At 56.1% G+C, this 16,671-nt stretch overlaps 1 protein-coding gene across 13 annotated transcripts in view; it reads left to right on the forward strand.

The window, feature by feature from the left end:
• Positions 1 to 16,671, forward strand: part of FRMD4A (FERM domain containing 4A) — a 736,083-nt gene that overhangs the window by 703,308 nt on the left and 16,104 nt on the right. For 10 of the 13 annotated variants that reach the window (XM_038530061.1, XM_038530064.1, XM_038530066.1 and 7 more), the window contains 6 exons: positions 1,203 to 1,431; positions 4,007 to 4,063; positions 6,581 to 6,818; positions 7,447 to 7,614; positions 10,162 to 11,015; positions 13,148 to 13,244. In XM_038530061.1, the coding sequence (XP_038385989.1) occupies positions 1,203 to 1,431; positions 4,007 to 4,063; positions 6,581 to 6,818; positions 7,447 to 7,614; positions 10,162 to 11,015; positions 13,148 to 13,244 (1,643 nt within the window). Of the gene's footprint in view, positions 1 to 1,202; positions 1,432 to 4,006; positions 4,064 to 6,580; positions 6,819 to 7,446; positions 7,615 to 10,161; positions 11,016 to 13,147; positions 13,245 to 15,465; positions 15,538 to 16,671 lie in introns of all 13 variants that reach the window. The other 3 variants (XM_038530069.1, XM_038530062.1, XM_038530063.1) reach the window with 2 other exon arrangements.

Genomic DNA, 16,671 nt, shown 5'->3' on the forward strand with positions numbered 1-16,671 from the left:
TAAGCAGTTCTGTGTAATCTCCACGCTGCCCCTCCTCCTGGGCCCCTGTTCCCCTCAGGCCTGAGATGCTCAAACAGAAATGAATCCGGCCAAGAGTACTGCTCGGTGGAGGCTCCCGACCTGGGACGTGCTGCCCCGAGGCAAGCCTTTTCTTCGGGCCGTGAGCTGGGAAGATCTGTCCCTTCCCACCGACTTGGTGATGGGCTCCCACGTGGTTAGGTCCATTCCTGTCAGGTTTTGCATGGCTCTGGGTCCCCTAGGGTGAGGGTAGGTGTGGCCTCCCCTGCGGGCCTTGCTAGCCTCTGGGCTGGTGCTGGAACGGAGCCTCTGATGGAGCTGCAGAGAGGGGCAGCCTGCGGCCCACCCCGGTTCCTCTGCCCGTCCGGTTCCTCTACAGCCTCATTTCTCCCAGGACCAAAACTGTGCGAGGGCATGTTACCCATCTGCTCCTTTGGGCCGAAGTAAGGGTCAGGGCTGCAGGGAGGTGCCAAGGGGAGGACAGAGATGCCGTGAAGCAGATCCAGGAATGGGGGCCAGGCGCCTCCAACCCCCCCATCCATGCCTCGCAGCCCAGTGCTGCTGGGAACGGCAGGATGAGGATGGTGGGAGCTTGCAGAGAGGCTTCCAGAAGAGATCCTGGTGAGTGGGGTACGTCCCACCACAAAGGGCTCAAAATACAAGAGACAGAGGGCACGTGTGGGAGGGTGGGGTGTCACGCACGTGGGAGCTGCCTGCTGCCAAACCCACAGAAGCCTGCTCTGGAAGTGATGGTGCATCTTCTGCCCAAGATGGCAAGGAGACACCAACCAGAGGGGCTCTGATTTCCACGGGGGTTTGGTCTTCATGAACCTTGCTGTGGAGACCAAGGAGATGAAGCCAAGTGACCCTGCCTCCGGCCCGCAGCAGGGAGCTCTGTTTCTCCGTGATGCTGCTCATACAGTGACCAGCACTTGTCTCCTGAACATAACGGGCCAAGGGCCTTGAAAGTGGGAGTGCCCAGGGCCTGGCCACCAGAGATTTGAGGGAAAGGGCCATTGCAGGGTCAGGCAGGGTCGGGGCTAGGTACTGGGAGTGCTGGGTTCCTAGTATGTGTGTCTCCCAAAGAGCAGGGCGTGCTCGCCTGGGGTCAGGGACAGAGATGGAGAGGACGGTGCCTCCCTTAGCATCCCCCTAAATGTAAGTCCCATCTCCCCGTCCCACAGGAAGCCGAGTTGGAACGCCTGGAAAGAGAGTTTGCCATTCAATCCCAGATTACAGAGGCTGCCCGCCGCCTGGCCAGTGACCCCAACGTCAGCAAAAAACTGAAGAAACAAAGGAAAACCTCTTATCTGAATGCACTGAAGAAGCTGCAGGAGATTGAAAATGCCATCAACGAGAACCGCATCAAGTCTGGGAAGAAACCCACGCAGAGGGCTTCCCTGATCATCGCTGGTCAGTGCTAAGCCCGCCCCCCCTCCCAGGGACAGTACCCCCCCCACACACAAGGGGCCTTGGGGGCCAGCACCGGCCCCGGGAGCGAGTCCAAAGCTGGTGCCCTGCGGACCTGAGCAAGCTGCTTAGCTACCCTGGGCCTGCTTTTTATTTATTTTTTAGTCCGTAAAGTGAAGCTAATAAGGCCTGATACCAAATGAGAGCAGTAAGGGGTGCACAGGTCCACAAAGGGGGGTTTTACAGGTGGAACTGTCCTGATCCCTACTTACTGCCCCCTGGGAGAGCCTGCAGCCCTGAGCTCTAGGCTGCTTCTCCACCCTCAGCAGCACTTGGGCTGAGCTAAGGTGCCAGCTCAGCCAAGCTGGAGTTGTCCAGGCTCTGACCTCCCCAGGGACCTGATCACCCAGCATCTGGATGGCTGGGGTCCACGGCAAGCCGGCACTCCCACTGAGCCTCTGTCCTCAGACACACCAGTTCCCAGGGTACCTGTCCCAAATCTGAAGCCAGGGAGGACTGGGCCGCCCCACTCTGTCTAGACCCCTGAGCCAGGTCAGCAGGGGTTAGGAATTTGGGCGATTGTATTTAGTAAACACCTCTAAAAGGAAATAGCCCCGAATCCTCCAACAGCATCAAGTTCCCCAAACGGTTACAATCCTTTTTTCCTGTTTAGCAAACTCCTTAGAATGTATGTCAAGTATTCTTTCGTAGTTTATACATTTAAAACGCTTTTGCTCTAAGAAGGTCAAAAGTGGAATAGAAGTTACCAGGGGTTAGGAGAGGCGGAGTGGGAAGTTAGTATTTGAGGGGTACAGGTTCTGATTGGAAAAATGGAAAAGTTGCAGAGACAGATGGCGGTGATGGCTGTGCAACATTGCAAATAATCCTTAATGCCACTGAACGGCTGTCAGTACGCCCAGTACGGCTGACAGTGGCTAAAATGGTAAATTTATGTTGTGTATACATTACCTCGATAATCTATATAATTATATAATACATAAATACATATACAAAAAATATAATACATATAATAAATACAAAATACATATAATACATAAAATATAATTGTGCCACCTTAAAACGTGGGCACGCTATACTAGAAGCCATGCTGTAGTGGAAACTCCAAGATGCTAAAGTTAAGGCTCTCTATCCCCTACATGCTCACAGTCCACCAAACCAGAGAGACCATTAAAAAATCCTTTCCCTCTAGGAAATTTGGAATAACTGTCTTTCCCCATCCTGCTCTTTTGTCCTTGGCCAAGACTTTGTCACTCTGTCGCCCACTTCCTAACAGAACTGCGGCCAGCCAACTCCTGTCTGCATGCTGCTCCTTTGGGACCTCCCTGTGGCCCCTCGAAGGCCGTTGGGGCGTCCTGGCTCTGCGAGAGCATTCCAACAGGGTCACCAGAGCCAAGTTTGGGAGAGGGGCCCCTCAGGGCCACACCTGTCCCTGGTCCCTCGTCCCTGGTCAGCCACAGAAGAGCCCGCCTCCCCAGCCCGCCCAGTGAGAGCTGTCCTGTGAACCCTGCCACCAGAGTCTGTGGTCCCATCCAGATTTGCAGCCTTTTTTTTTTTTAACTACTCAAGAATATACCTTCTTTATTCTGCTCCCTCCTTGAAAGATTTTTTTATTTTTTATTATTTATTTTTTTGAAAGAATTTTTTTAAAGATTTTATTTACTTATTCATGAGAGACACAGAGAGAGGCAGGCTACCTATAGGGAGCCCAACATAGAACTCGATCCCAGGACCCCAGGATCACGACCTGAGCCAAAGGCAGATACTCAACGACTGAGCCACCCAGGCGTCCCTAAAATGTCTCTGCCGCACTTGAATTAGAGGAATAACCCCAGTTCTTCTTAGTTCCTTAGTTCCTTGGCGTCTTATCTCTTGAGATAAAACTTGGAACTTCACGCCTGGCACCTTTTGCTCATTTTACCGGGAGAGCAGAGCAACTGCAGACAAACCACGCCACCCTAGCTGGGCCTCAGTTTCCCCAGATATTAAAGGGGGAGGATTATTTTACTGACTCCCTCTTGGGTGTGTCCCCATGGTTCACCAGTATCTATAAAAATCAGCTTTGCAGAGAGAGAGGCTGTACTTAGCAGGTTGTTTTCACGACGAATGACTGAAGAAGTTTATGGAGAGGACGTTTATTGCCATAAGAGCAAAGCCAAGTTCCTCACCTAGTTTCGCATGTAGAGAAAGAGCAGTTCAGTAGTTCCTTTGGTTCAGTGGGAACGTGCCCTGAGACTGGGCCAGGACGCTGATGGGCTGAACCGGGCCAGGCGGCCTTTATCCTGGCTTTCTAGCCCCTCAGCACTGTGGGGCCCTGTAAGACAAGGGTGTCGACGCAGACGCTGGGCCACAGCGCAGCATCAGGCCTCGGGGATGACCAGCGCCCCACCCCAGGGACCCCAGAGAAATGCCAAGCGGCTTGTTGACTGTATTTCATGCGTTCTTTCATCTCAGAAAGAGGAAGACGTGGGATGGTCCCAAACGCATGATCGTCACAGGCTGGACGGTGTCTGGGGGATGTGCTAATAAACTCATAGGCTTTTGCATTTTGCCTCCTCAGATGGAAACATTGCCAGTGAAGACAGTTCCCTCTCAGATGCACTCGTGCTAGAGGATGGTAGGTTGTCCGTTTCCTGACTCAGAACTCGGGCCCAGGCCGAACAGGGATTAAGGTGTGCGCAGTCGGGCCTGGCCTGGTGGCAAGGCAAGAGCAGGCCGAGGTGGGGGCCGGGTGCCCCGCGAGCCCCTTGCCCCAGACGTCAGCTTCTGTCTGTCCGAACCTGAGTGTTTCCAGTGGCCCACGGGGAGGGGCTGAGGTGACCGTCCGTGAGCGCTGGTGTGTGGTGTGGTTGCCACAACCACGTCTGTGACTAAACACCACACACGGTTTCCTTTAGAGTCTCCGTCGTTTCTGGAGGAAAGACGTGGACTCTGGTTGGATCACAAGTCAGAGATTGAAGCCTCCTAGGAAAGCCTGGGGGTGGCCGGAGGAACACCGGGCCTCCCCATCTTCCTGAGAAATAGCAAAGACCAAAGGGAAGGGTGTCCTTCTAGATTGCTGGTCAGGCCTTGAAATTGTCTATTTTCCATTGACCTCTGAAAACCCAGCAGTTATTGGGATATTTTCTTGGGAAATTCTGAGAAAAATAGAATCGATCCCCCACACCTCTGCACCCGCCCCCAGGCCACCACCACCTCACACGGGGGTAGAAAGGATTCCAGACACAGGACCATCTCTGAGAACATTCCTGTGGGTTTAAGCCAAAACTTGGGAGGCCAGGACATTAATCACATGGAAATATATTAAGTGGCAGTTAATTTTTTTGCCCTTTGGGGAACCCTCGTGTGGGCAGTGCTAAGTGGCTGTTCAGACAGAAAACATAAACCAGTCTACCCAACCCAGAGTCTGGATGATCGTGGCAAAGCTAATAATAGGGGCTATTGATGTGGGGAGAGGCTGGCAGGGTATTTACCCAGCGGCCTTGGCCTTGCTCTTAGCAATCAGGTCATAACCATTGTTAGCTTCGTTACATGGGTGGGGAGGGGAGGGAGCATGGCTGCAGAATAGGGAGAGGTGGTTTTTTTTTTTTTTTTTTTTAAGATTTTGTTTATTCATGAGAGATACAGAGAGAGGCAGAGACACAGGCAGAGGGAGAAGCAGGCTCCCCGCGGGGAGCCCGATGCGGGACTCGATCCCAGGACCCCAGGATCACGACCTGAGCTGAAAGCAGATGCTCAACCACTGAGCCATCCAGCCATCCCCAGGAATTTTGACTATGGGAGATCCAGCCCCAGTTTGGGGCTCTGGGGATGGCGGTTTCTCCAAAGGCAGGAACTAGAATGATTTAGTGAGAAGAGAAGACCAAGAGGAGAGTTGGGGGAGGTGTATATTGTTGGCAGCGGAGAGGAGTCCTCCTTGGCCTTGAGTCCCCAGACCCCCACGCCCCCTGCAGGCTTGCCCCTTGTTGGGGGGGGGGGGGGCTCTTTCCTTCACTGATTACCGTGGGGAGGTGGGGGGTTGGAATGGAGAATTAGGCCGAGAGAAGAATCCTGGTGGGAAACGGATCGGGGGCCAAGTGGAAGGTGGTTGGAGGTTTTGCGGTTTGCTTCTGTGAAGTATTTCACAAGGAAATACTTCACGCTCCCCCGTCCGCCTTCACAAGGAACCCTGAATTGTTCCTCCCTCCCTCCCCCTGCCCTCTCCTGCTCCCTCACTCCCCGCCTGCCCACCACCGGGTTCTCCACACTGTGGACTTCCCCTAGCCCCTGCCAGGTGGCTGGGCCTCGGAAAGGATTTTCATCCTGACACGTCTGGGCTTCCGAAGTTTCAATGTCTTCTTAGGCCCTTCAGACCAAAGCCCCATTCCTCAGCATGAAGCGCCCCCCCATCAGCTGGGCTGCCCAGCTCATCTTGGGGGGCGCAGCAGGTCAGCCCCAGCACCCCGACTCTGTTCCTCCTCCCCAGCCACTGCCCCAGCTGGCCTGGGCTCTCCCCCGCGTCCCCTCCGCGCCCCCCACCGCTGAACTCCCCTCGGCACCCGGCGGGCTGGACTGTGGGTCCCGCAGGGAACAAGCTCCTTCCACTCAGTATGTGTAGCCTGGCTCCTTCCTGCAGGACCTAGGGCTGGTCCAGGGGGAATCTCGGGAGCACGACCCAATACAGGCGCGAGGAAAGAGCCATACCCGGGCCCCCCACAGATACTTCCGCTCCGCACGTCCACTTGGCTTCCCCTGTTCTAACAGCGTTTGTTGAGCACCTGCTGGGGGCCGGCCGGCCTCCTAGGAAATGAAGGAAACAGTCCTCGGGAGCTGCAGGTCCCCAGAGCACCTTAGGCGCTCCTGTCTCCGGAGAGACGCCGTGACAGTGTTACAGGGACCACGTTCTGCTCTTGGCTCCAGCTGTAGCTCCTCAGAAGGGAACCTTCTCTCCCCAGCGAGGGCCGCTCGAGGCGGGGGTTTGGTTCTGGTTCCACCTGTCGTGGCAAGCGGGGAAGCCGTGGCTTGCTCTGGCCCAGGCCGGGGGCGGGGGGCACCTGGCCCGGACTGCAGGGGTGAGGGGTGGGGGGACGGGCAGGGCTGTCTGCGTCGGTGGGGGGGACCCTCGCTCAGTTCGTCTCTCTCCATCTCTGTGCAGAAGACTCTCAGGTCACCAGCACACTGTCCCCCTTACAGTCTCCTCACAAGGGACTCCCTCCTCGGCCACCGTCACACAACAGGCCCCCCCCTCCGCAGTCCCTGGAGGGGCTCCGGCAGATGCACTATCCCCGCAACGACTATGACAAGTCCCCCATAAAGCCCAAAATGTGGAGCGAGTCCTCCTTGGATGAGCCTTACGAGAAGGTCAAGAAACGTTCCTCCCACGGCCATTCCAGGTGAGCCGGGTCGGCGAGGGCCCCCGAGGTCACAGGACAAGCAAGCAGGGGTGGCCCACGGGAGGGCGCCCGGGCCCCGCTCACGGCCACCCCGAGGGCGCGGCCCCCCAGCCGCAGATGGGGCGTGGGGGCCCCCCCGGGAGCTGCTGTGCGATGACGCGGGAGTTAAGGAGGAAGCCTGGGCAGCGCCACCCCGAATGGCAAGGGACAGACCCCTCGTAGGAGCCCCGACGTGGCTCGGGACCCTGCACCCCCCCCCCCCCCCCCAGGTTCGGGCCTGGCTGAGAGGGCGGCGGGTTTCTGCCCATTTCTCTGTTTTTCTCCTTCCCTTTCGCTACGCCCTGTCAAGCTCCCAGTGGCTGGCGGGGCACGTAAATATTTGTTGGCTGCAAAACGGAAACCAACCGTGGTCAAGGGCAGGGGCTTCACAGGACGGTCCCACTGCCTGCTGGGGACAGGCTGATGAGGCTGTGGTCTCCCGCCACCCTGGGATCGGGCATGCCCCGCGCCCGGCTCCGGGGGTGACGCTGAGTAGCCCCGCAGGAACCCGAGGGAGAGGCGGGCTGTCCCCGGGGAAGAGGGCCGGTTTCGTCCGGCGGTGACCAGCCCGGTGTCCTCTGGTTTGCAGCAGCCACAAACGCTTTCCCAGCACGGGGAGCTGCGCCGAAGCCGGAGGGGGCAGCAGCTCCCTGCAGAACAGCCCCATCCGCAGCCTCCCGCACTGGAACTCCCAGTCCAGCATGCCGTCCACACCAGACCTGCGGGTCCGGAGTCCCCACTACGTTCATTCCACGAGGTGAGTCCCCCCACACCAGGCCGTTGGGCCACCTCCCTCCCTGGACCGGACGTCCAGGCCCCCGACTGGCCCAAAGGACTGGGGAGCTAGTGGGGTGGGTTCCCGTTAAATCGAAGCAGGATGGAAACCCCAGCCAGCAGCGGAAGCCCACGTTAGGTGAGACCTGTTCTTATCCTGGTGTCCGTGTCCGGTGAGCACCAAGAAACGCCTGGAGAACCCCCAGGCTTCTGGAGGCAGCGGGCACGGAGTGAGCTTCCCCCCCCTCCTTTTTTTTTAGAATTTTATTTATTTATTTTTTTAATAATTTTTATGTTTTTTTTTAAGATTTTATTTATTTATTCATGAGAGACACAGAGAGAAAGAGAGGCAGAGACACAGGCAGAGGGAGAAGCAGGCTCCATGCAGGGAGCCCCATGTGGGACTCGATCCCGGGTCTCCAGGATCACACCTCAGGCTGCAGGCGGCGCTAAGCCACTGCGCCACTGGGGCCACCCTTTTTTTTTAAATTTTAAAGATTTGTTGGAAGTTTGTGTATTTAAGCAATCTCTACACCAAATGTGGGGCTTGAACTCACAGAGCCAGCCAGGCGCCCCCCACAGAGGGAGCTTTCCTAACCAAGGCGAAGGCAGGCCGGGCCAGCCAGGTAGCAGGGAGGCCTCTGGAACCAGGAGATCTTCACTCTGTCGTCCTCATGTATCTTCCCACCGGTGCCTCAGTTTATCCTGGATTTTTTTTTTTTAATTTTTATTTATTTATGATAGTCACACAGAGAGAGAGAGAGGCAGAGACACAGGCAGAGGGAGAAGCAGGCTCCATGCACCAGGAGCCCGATGTGGGATTCGATCCTGGGTCTCCAGGATCGCGCCCTGGGCCAAAGGCAGGCGCTAAACCGCTGCGCCACCCAGGGATCCCTATCCTGGATTTTTTAATGCCTCAAGGTGTGAAACCATTGAAGGGCAAAAGGAACAGGCAAAAGTGAGGCTGTGAATCACACCTTCATTTTCTGAAAAGAGCCCACACCAAAGCTGTCATTCTGTTTTATCAAAAACTGTGATTGCACAGGACTGGCTCAAAGCATGGATTTATATAGGATAAGATTGGGTTCTGCAGGCAAGGCTGTCCCCTTCACCCTTTCATGCAACACATACTTATCAAGTGCTCTGAGGTGCCAGGTACCACCGGCGAGGCTAGAGCAGTGGACAAAGCTGTCAGCCGAGTGTTTTGGTGGAGGGAGTCATGAGAAAGAACAATATATGTCAAGTGATAATAAGTACAGAGGAAAAAAAATAAAAATGAACAGGGCAGGGGCCACACTGTGGAAAGACAGACTCTGTTAGGTGGAAGCATCAGGGACATTTGAGCAGAGACCAGAATGGATGGGGTGGCAAGTTCGGAGGCTGTTATCAGGCAACAGCAGGATCAGAGAGCGTCAGAGGCAGGCGTGCACTTGGCCTATTCCCAGGAGGCCAGGAGGAGGTAGGACCAGGGAGGAAACTGAGGCCCGAGTCCTGGGGTGCCCCTGTCTGTGGACTCTGTTCTACCATGAGTGACAGCAGGAACTCCCCTCCTCCGGGCCTTGGCCAGGGGGGCTGCCCTGACTTTCACGGGTGTCTAAGCACTGTCCCCACCCCCCACCATGACCCAGGTGGATGTTTGGAGTGGGGACTGGTGGGGGGGATTATAGAGAAGCAGGGGGCTGTTAAGTAGTTGCATCAGTCATTGTGAAGTACTCGTGTTCTAGCCGCCTTCCTTTTTAGAGTTTCAGGGGAATGGAAATCCATTTTATGTGAGTTTCATAATAGTATTTGGTGAATGCTGTGAAGTGCCCTCTGCGGGACTGTTTTTTATGATCTACAAAAAAAAAGGGGGGGGGGGCATTTCACCTGATTTGAGACAATACCAGAGTAGGATTCTTGTGGTTCTCCAGAATCCCTTTCCAGCATTAAAAAACAGGCCAGGCTACTGGTGTCTGGTTTTTTTTTTTTATTATTTTTTTTTTTATTTTTTATTTATGATACTCACACACACACACACACACAGAGAGGCAGAGACATAGGCAGAGGGAGAAGCAGGCTCCATGCACCGGGAGCCTGATGTGGGATTCGATCCCGGGTCTCCAGGATCGCGCCCTGGGCCAAAGGCAGGCGCCAAACCGCTGCGCCACCCAGGGATCCCTTTTTTTGAAGATTTTTATCAATTCATGAGAGACCCAGAGAGGCAGAGACCCAGGCAGAGGGAGAAGCGGGCTCCCCGCGGGGATCCCAGGACCCCGGGATCACAGCCTGAGCCCAAGGCGGATGCGCCATCGCCGAGCCCCCCGGGGCCCTACTGGCGCGCGTTTTCGGGGACACCCTTCGGTGGGTGCGGTGTTGTGTCGGGCCCCCGGTCGCGGCCAGGCGGACCCCCCCGCCCCCCCGCCCCCCGTGTTCTGGTGGCGACAGCAGGCCGCACGCGGGCTCCCGGGCAGCGCCGCCCCTCCGGGTCTCCGGGTCTCGGGGCCCCCGGGGCCCCCCCACCCACGCGCCGCGCCGCGCCGTCTCCCCGCAGGTCGGTGGACCTCAGCCCCACGCGGCTGCACAGCCTCGCCCTGCACTTTAGGCACCGGAGCTCCAGCTTGGAGTCCCAGGGCAAGCTCCTGGGCTCGGAGAACGACACGGGGAGCCCCGACTTCTACACCCCACGGACTCGCAGCAGCAACGGCTCGGACCCCATGGACGACTGCTCGTCCTGCACCAGCCACTCGAGCTCCGAGCACTACTACCCGGCGCAGATGAACGCCAACTACTCCACGCTGGCCGAGGACTCGCCGTCCAAGGCGCGCGCGCGGCAGCGGCAGCGGCAGCGGGCGGCGGGCGCGCTGGGGGCGGCGAACTCGGGCAGCATGCCCAACCTGGCGGCGCGCGGCGCGGGCGGCGGCGTGTACCTGCACAGCCAGAGCCAGCCCAGCTCGCAGTACCGCATCAAGGAGTACCCGCTGTACGTGGAGGGCGGCGCCACGCCCGTGGTGGTGCGCAGCCTGGAGAGCGACCAGGAGGGCCACTACAGCGTCAAGGCGCAGTTCAAGACGTCCAGCTCCTACACGGCGGGCGGCCTGTTCAGGGAGAGCTGGCGCGGCGGCGACGAGGGCGACCCGGGCCGCCTGACGCCGTCGCGCTCGCAGATCCTGCGGACTCCGTCGCTGGGCCGCGAGGCCGCGCACGACAAGGGCCGCGCCGCCGTGTCGGACGAGCTGCGCCAGTGGTACCAGCGCTCGGCCGCCGCGCACCGCGAGCACAGCCGCCTGTCGCACACCAGCTCCACGTCCTCGGACAGCGGCTCCCAGTACAGCACCTCCTCCCAGAGCACCTTCGTGGCGCACAGCAGGGTCACCCGCATGCCCCAGATGTGCAAGGCCACGTCAGGTGAGCGCCGGGAGCCCCCGGGCGGGGCAGCGCGGGCCACGGCGCCCCCCTCGGCTCGGCCCGCGAGGTCGGGGCGCCCGGCGGGGACCTCGGGACCTCGGGGCGCGGGGCCCCAGCTGCGCCCAGGTCCCATCGCGGTGGCGTTGGGAGGGGCCGGGAGCAATCTGTGCAGGGTGCTGGGGGTGCTTTCGGGTCCCTGACACCGCCGCCTCTTCACACTTTGCTCACCTAATTAAGGGGGCCACCTTTTCGCCGCGTGCTGAGTAGTGAGCGGGCGCCAGGATGTAAGAGTGAAAATGCACACCACCGCCCTTTGCTCCGGAGCCACTTCCCCTTTCCAGTCCCTCTCTGGGAAACAGCAGTGGTGACAGAGGTGACCCGCAGGGCTCTCAGCAGGCGCACGGAGGGGGAACCAGCGGCCAGGAGCTCAGACGTGACCGTAGGAAAGGAAGGGGAGGATGTTCAGACGTAATAAAATGATTTTTATTCGTTTTATTTTTATTTATTTATTTATTTATTTTTTACTTTTAAAGATTTTGTTTATGTGGGAGAAAGAGAGCATAAGTGGGAGGAGGGGCCAGAGGGAGAGGGAGAGGGAGAAGCAGGGAGCCGGATGTGGGGCTCCATCCCAGGACCCTGAGACCACGACCTGCACCAAAGGCAGATACTTAACTGACCGAGCCACTCAGGCACCCCAGTAAAATGATCTTTTTTTTAAAGATTTTTTTTTTTTTTTATTTACTCATGAGACACACACACACAGAGGCAGAGACCCAGGCAGAGGGAGAAGCAGGCTCCATGCAGGGAGCCCGACATGGGACTCGATCCCGGGACTCCAGGTTCACACCCAGGGCCAAAGACAGGCGCTAAACCGCTGAGCCACCCAGGGATCCCCCAGTAAAATGCTTTTTAAGAATAGAAGAATAACATGAGTAGCAAACAGAAGGAACTCTGAGTCAGGGCCTTACCTGAGACGGGAGAAAGTTAGGTGAAGGTCAAGACTGGGGGGAGGGCAGAAAAGGGGGTTCACCTCTGAGGAACTGGAGGGACCTGAAATGAATGGGACAAAGAGGCAGGACGGGCTGGCTGCCCGGGTGCACCAGACCTCTGGGCCCCTGCCTTTCGTCCCCGTCGACTCCCTTACTGTGGCCCACTGGCCAAATGACAGGTTCCAGGTATGAGACTAAAAGTGATTTGGGCAACCATGAGACAACCATGGACTTGAGGTCCTAGAGCCTTCTCCGTGTCCCTCCTCGGTCTCATAAGCCCAGAGAATTGTGCCCTGGACTTCCCAGGGGGACCTTGAAAGGAACGGATGAACGCATCACCCGAACCAAAGAGCAGGAGCCTCCCTCACGGCATCAGGAGCCGCAGCTGGCCGGCGGGCGCAGGGGTGCTTCTGTTCTGTCGCCGTTGCAGCCCTGCCTACAGATTGGCCTCACCGACAGACTCAGCAACTCTCTAGGAACACGTGAGAGGACAGATTTTAAGAAGCTGTTTCTCAGGTTTACTGATCCTTCCCGGGAAAGCAGAGGACGCATTCAAGCAGCTTTACTTGCTACTGAATTTTCCCAGCTAGAAAAATCCTACCCACATCGTTAAACCCCTAGTAGTCGGCTTTGGATGAGCTGTTCCATAAAAGCCCTGCACCTTTGGAAGTGTCCCCAGGTGGTCGATCATAAGCCTAAAATGACAAAGAGACCAAGTACTGAGCACCTTTCTGGAAGTTCTCTGTTCATAGCACGATTTTTGACACCAGGGCCACATCTGAAGATGCCTGGAGGCCTCTCTCCCTGGTGGCCAGAGAAAGGGGCTCTCTGGCTCAGCCCCGCCCAGGTCTCCCGCAGAGCTCAGGGGCCTTCAGAGTCTCTGCCGCAGTGGCGGCTGTCGCCACCCCTCTGGCCACCTGCTAGTGCAGAGCAGGGACCGAGGATCCCCAGGTCAGCTTGACTCAGAGTGGAGCTGCATGCTTTGGGGAGAGAAAATGGAAATGGCCAAACGCGGTGGGGAGGGACGGGTATCTCCCCGCTGTGGCCCTGCTGCGGCGTCCTACCGGCATTTCTGGAAGGAAGCTCAGCTCCTTCACCTGCCCTGCGTCTGACCCCTGTCTTTTCTGCGTCACCTCTCTGCAGCTGCCTTACCTCAAAGCCAGAGAAGCTCAACACCGTCAAGTGAAATTGGAGCGACGCCCCCGAGCAGTCCCCACCACATCCTAACCTGGCAGACTGGGTGAGTCCCCTTTTCAGGCCTTCCATCCTCCTTACCGGCTCTAGAATGATCCTTAGCATTACTTGTTAGGAAGGATGTAATAAGGATAAGATCCTAGTGACAGGAGGGTTTATCAGCAGAAGCATCATGAGTGTGTGTTCTTGGGAAGCTGCCTCCTTCCCGAAGAAGCTGTGTGCACACGGTTCCCACCCACGTGGTTGCTTTCCCTCGCTGTCCCTTTAGACGGGCGGTTCTCTTGGCTCTCGCTCAGCGCTGGCGGCGGTCCCAGGAACGTGGGGGCAGGTGGGTGCCCGAAGTCAGACTGCACTTCCGTGGTCACAGTTCCAGGCAGCATTTGAGTGGATTCAGATTCCATCAGACCGCCTCAAAGGGCCAGGCGAGAAGGGAGAGGGGAGAGAGGATCCGAGCATCAAGTGCCTCGGCGTGTCCCGTCCTGCAGTCAGGATGTTTCTGAGGGAAGAGGACAGGAGGCTCAGAGCCCGTCTCTGTCCTGGCCACCTGCTTGTTCTCACCAAACAAAGGGGATTGGGTGCAGGTCCTCTGAGAACCATAGGAAGTGGTCCACAGCAGAAGGACGAGACCAAAATTCGGGTCCTTTTATAGCTTTCGCGGCAGGCCTAGAGCATTCTGATCTCGTGGACAGTTAGGATGTTCTGGCTCCTGGAGTCCAGCAGAGACAGCTGCTGTCCTCACGATCCCTGCCTCTGCTCCTGGGACGTCACCTCCAACTGGATGTTACGTTCCGTCAGTGGCCATTGGGTGAAGGATCGAGGGGTCCCTTATTCCAGCTTTACTCACTTCCCAGTTTGCTGGAGCACCAGTGGGGATGTCTGGGAAATGGGACAGCTCTGTGTGAGTGGGACCATCGCCAAACAACAGGACCCGGATTGGCTCCACTGACATTTCAGGCTCCCGTGCTTGACAGAGCTTTTGGTTTTTGTTCATTTGTGGTGATTTTAAGCCAGGCTTTAACGGAGCCTTAGTGTTTGACAGAAGTGAAGGGGTGCTAATGGTTATTGACTGCTTGCTGTGTACCCAGAGGCTGGGAGCTTTTTCTAACGTGGATGAGTTCACGTACTCCTCACTGCAGCCTCGCAGGGGCAATACACAGACCCTTTGGTTTTGTAGAGGAGGCTCAGAAAATCCAGCTGGAAGAAGCTGCGTTCTCTGATCGTCCAGAGTCTTGTCTTTTTCCACCAGGCAAGTGATCCTTTGAGTGCTGTCCCCAGACCAGCAGCAGGAGCATCTGTGCCCTGCTCCCAGGAGGAGCATCTTGTTAGAAATGCAGACTCTGGGGCCCAGCCATGACCTACTGCACGAGAAACGCGGGGGTGGGGCTGGGCAGGTGGGTTTGAACAAGGTCTCCGGGGATTCTGAAGCCTGCCCCAGTCTGACTGGCCGGAGCAATACCCCCAGCTGCCTCCTACTCCCTTTGAATCAGGAGAACCCATAGTCCCAAGTGCAGGGATCTCCTGTCCACTCCCACTCCTTGCTCTGTCTTTTGGGCAGCAGCTACCCACCCCTGTCCTTATTCTAGACCATCCTAACCCTTCCTTACGTAGCAGCCACACACCAGCTCCATATTGTGTGGTCCGGCAGCTACTTCAGGCCTTGGGCCCCAGAGTTTCACTGAGAAGAACTCAGAAAAGGCCTGGTCGGCTGTATAGATGGCACCCCCCCCAGGGGACAAACCATTCCACCCAAAGAAGGAACTTCAGGTGGCAGGCTGTCTGGATCGTCCACATTTTCTGGACCATGCCCGGTCTCCCCTGATTCGACCACCTGACAGCAGGCCTGAAACTGGTGAACATGCCTCAAACGCCCACACCCTTGAGCTGACCTCAAAGCCTGCATTTGACCACAGAGCTAGTCAGGACTCAGGACAGATTGGGAACAAACTGGAGACAATTTTGGTCCTCGAAGCGAACCTTTATCAGGTGGAGGTGAATGATCATTAACAACCAGTAACTCTTCTCTGAGATTAGGAAATGAGAAATGGGTAAAAAGTGCCAAAGCCTGCCTGCCTCACAGAACTGAGGAGGCCTTTGAGTCACTCGTGGGGGTGAAAGTCCTGCATGCTGATACGCTCTGTCACTAACGCCTGGGTGTAGAGTCAGCTGATCTCTCCAGCGTTATTAATAAGCTACTAATCATGTCTGTGTCAGTTCCTCTCTTTAACATGACCTCTCTTCTCTTCCTTCTTCTGCTTTCCTTTGTTCAGAGAAGCAACAGAAAACTCACCCATTATGGATGGGTCTGAGTCTCCAACTCACCAAAGCACTGATGAATAGAGGTACCGTAAGGGAATGTTTGGTTCTCCTAGCCCTCCCCCCTTCACTGCTCATGAGTTTGTGTGATCTCAGACGTGCTGCATGTGTGCCCCCTGCCCATTTCGTAATTTCCAGAAGGAAACTTCTGAATGGTGTGGGAGCTGTTACTTTTATGTCTTATTTCTGGATACGTGTGGAGCTCTGTTTATATGTATGTCTTTACATCAGATGGTAGATATTCCCAATGCTGCTCCGCAGAAAGGACCTCAGAGTATGTTTTAGCCTTTTCCAGATTCTGCGTACACACTGGCTTAGTGACCATGGTTTAGTCCATGGAAAGAAGAGCATCCTGCAGTTTACATTTCAAAGCACCTAAAGCACACCGAGTTGACCTAGTCCCCTGAAGATCAACCATGATTTTATCCAGCAGGGACAGACGTATACTCTGCCAAATGCCCTGCTTTTCAAAGTGTGGTCCATGCAGGAGCTTTGCAATCATCATCGCCTGGGAGCTTGTTGGAAGGCCAGACTCCTGGGCCTCCTGAATTTGAATCTGCATTTTAATGAGATCCCTGGGTGAATCAAATGCACCTTCAAATTTGCGAAGGACTGCTACAGTGGGCTTAACACCTGGTCTGGTTGTGGCTCCTGGGGACCAGGATCTAACTGGCAGATGAAATTTAAATAGCATTTCAAGAGTCAGCTAAAAAGATAAGGATACCATTCAGAAGTGGAAACAAGTTGTAAGCTTACTCAGCCAAAAAATGGAACCCTGACTATGTTACCCGAACCATGCTTGAGACCAGAGTTCAAGTTCAAATCTGCAACTTGAAAAATTGAACAGGAGCCATACAAGGAGAGTAAAGAAGTGCAGGACTTCTGTATTAACTACTCTGAAACTTTACAGCATCCCAAGAGGAGTAGGAGGACTCTGGCTTCAGGGAGACACCTCTAGAACCTGGCTTCCACAGCCTGGCGTGGGGTTGAGGAGGCAGGTAGGGGTGTGGAGAGGCCATTCCAGGGGCAAAAAGATTCAGCAACAGGCAGAGGTGTTCAGTAAACAGCAAAAAGCTTCACTTTGCTATAGAGAAAGAGCCAGATTTCTCCCTTAAAAAGTAGGGTATGCCAAGATCCTGAACAAATTAGGTGAGAGACCT

The sequence above is a fragment of the Canis lupus genome, chromosome 2 (genome assembly GCF_011100685.1).
Source record: "Canis lupus familiaris isolate Mischka breed German Shepherd chromosome 2, alternate assembly UU_Cfam_GSD_1.0, whole genome shotgun sequence".
NCBI classification, from domain to species: Eukaryota; Metazoa; Chordata; class Mammalia; order Carnivora; family Canidae; genus Canis; species Canis lupus.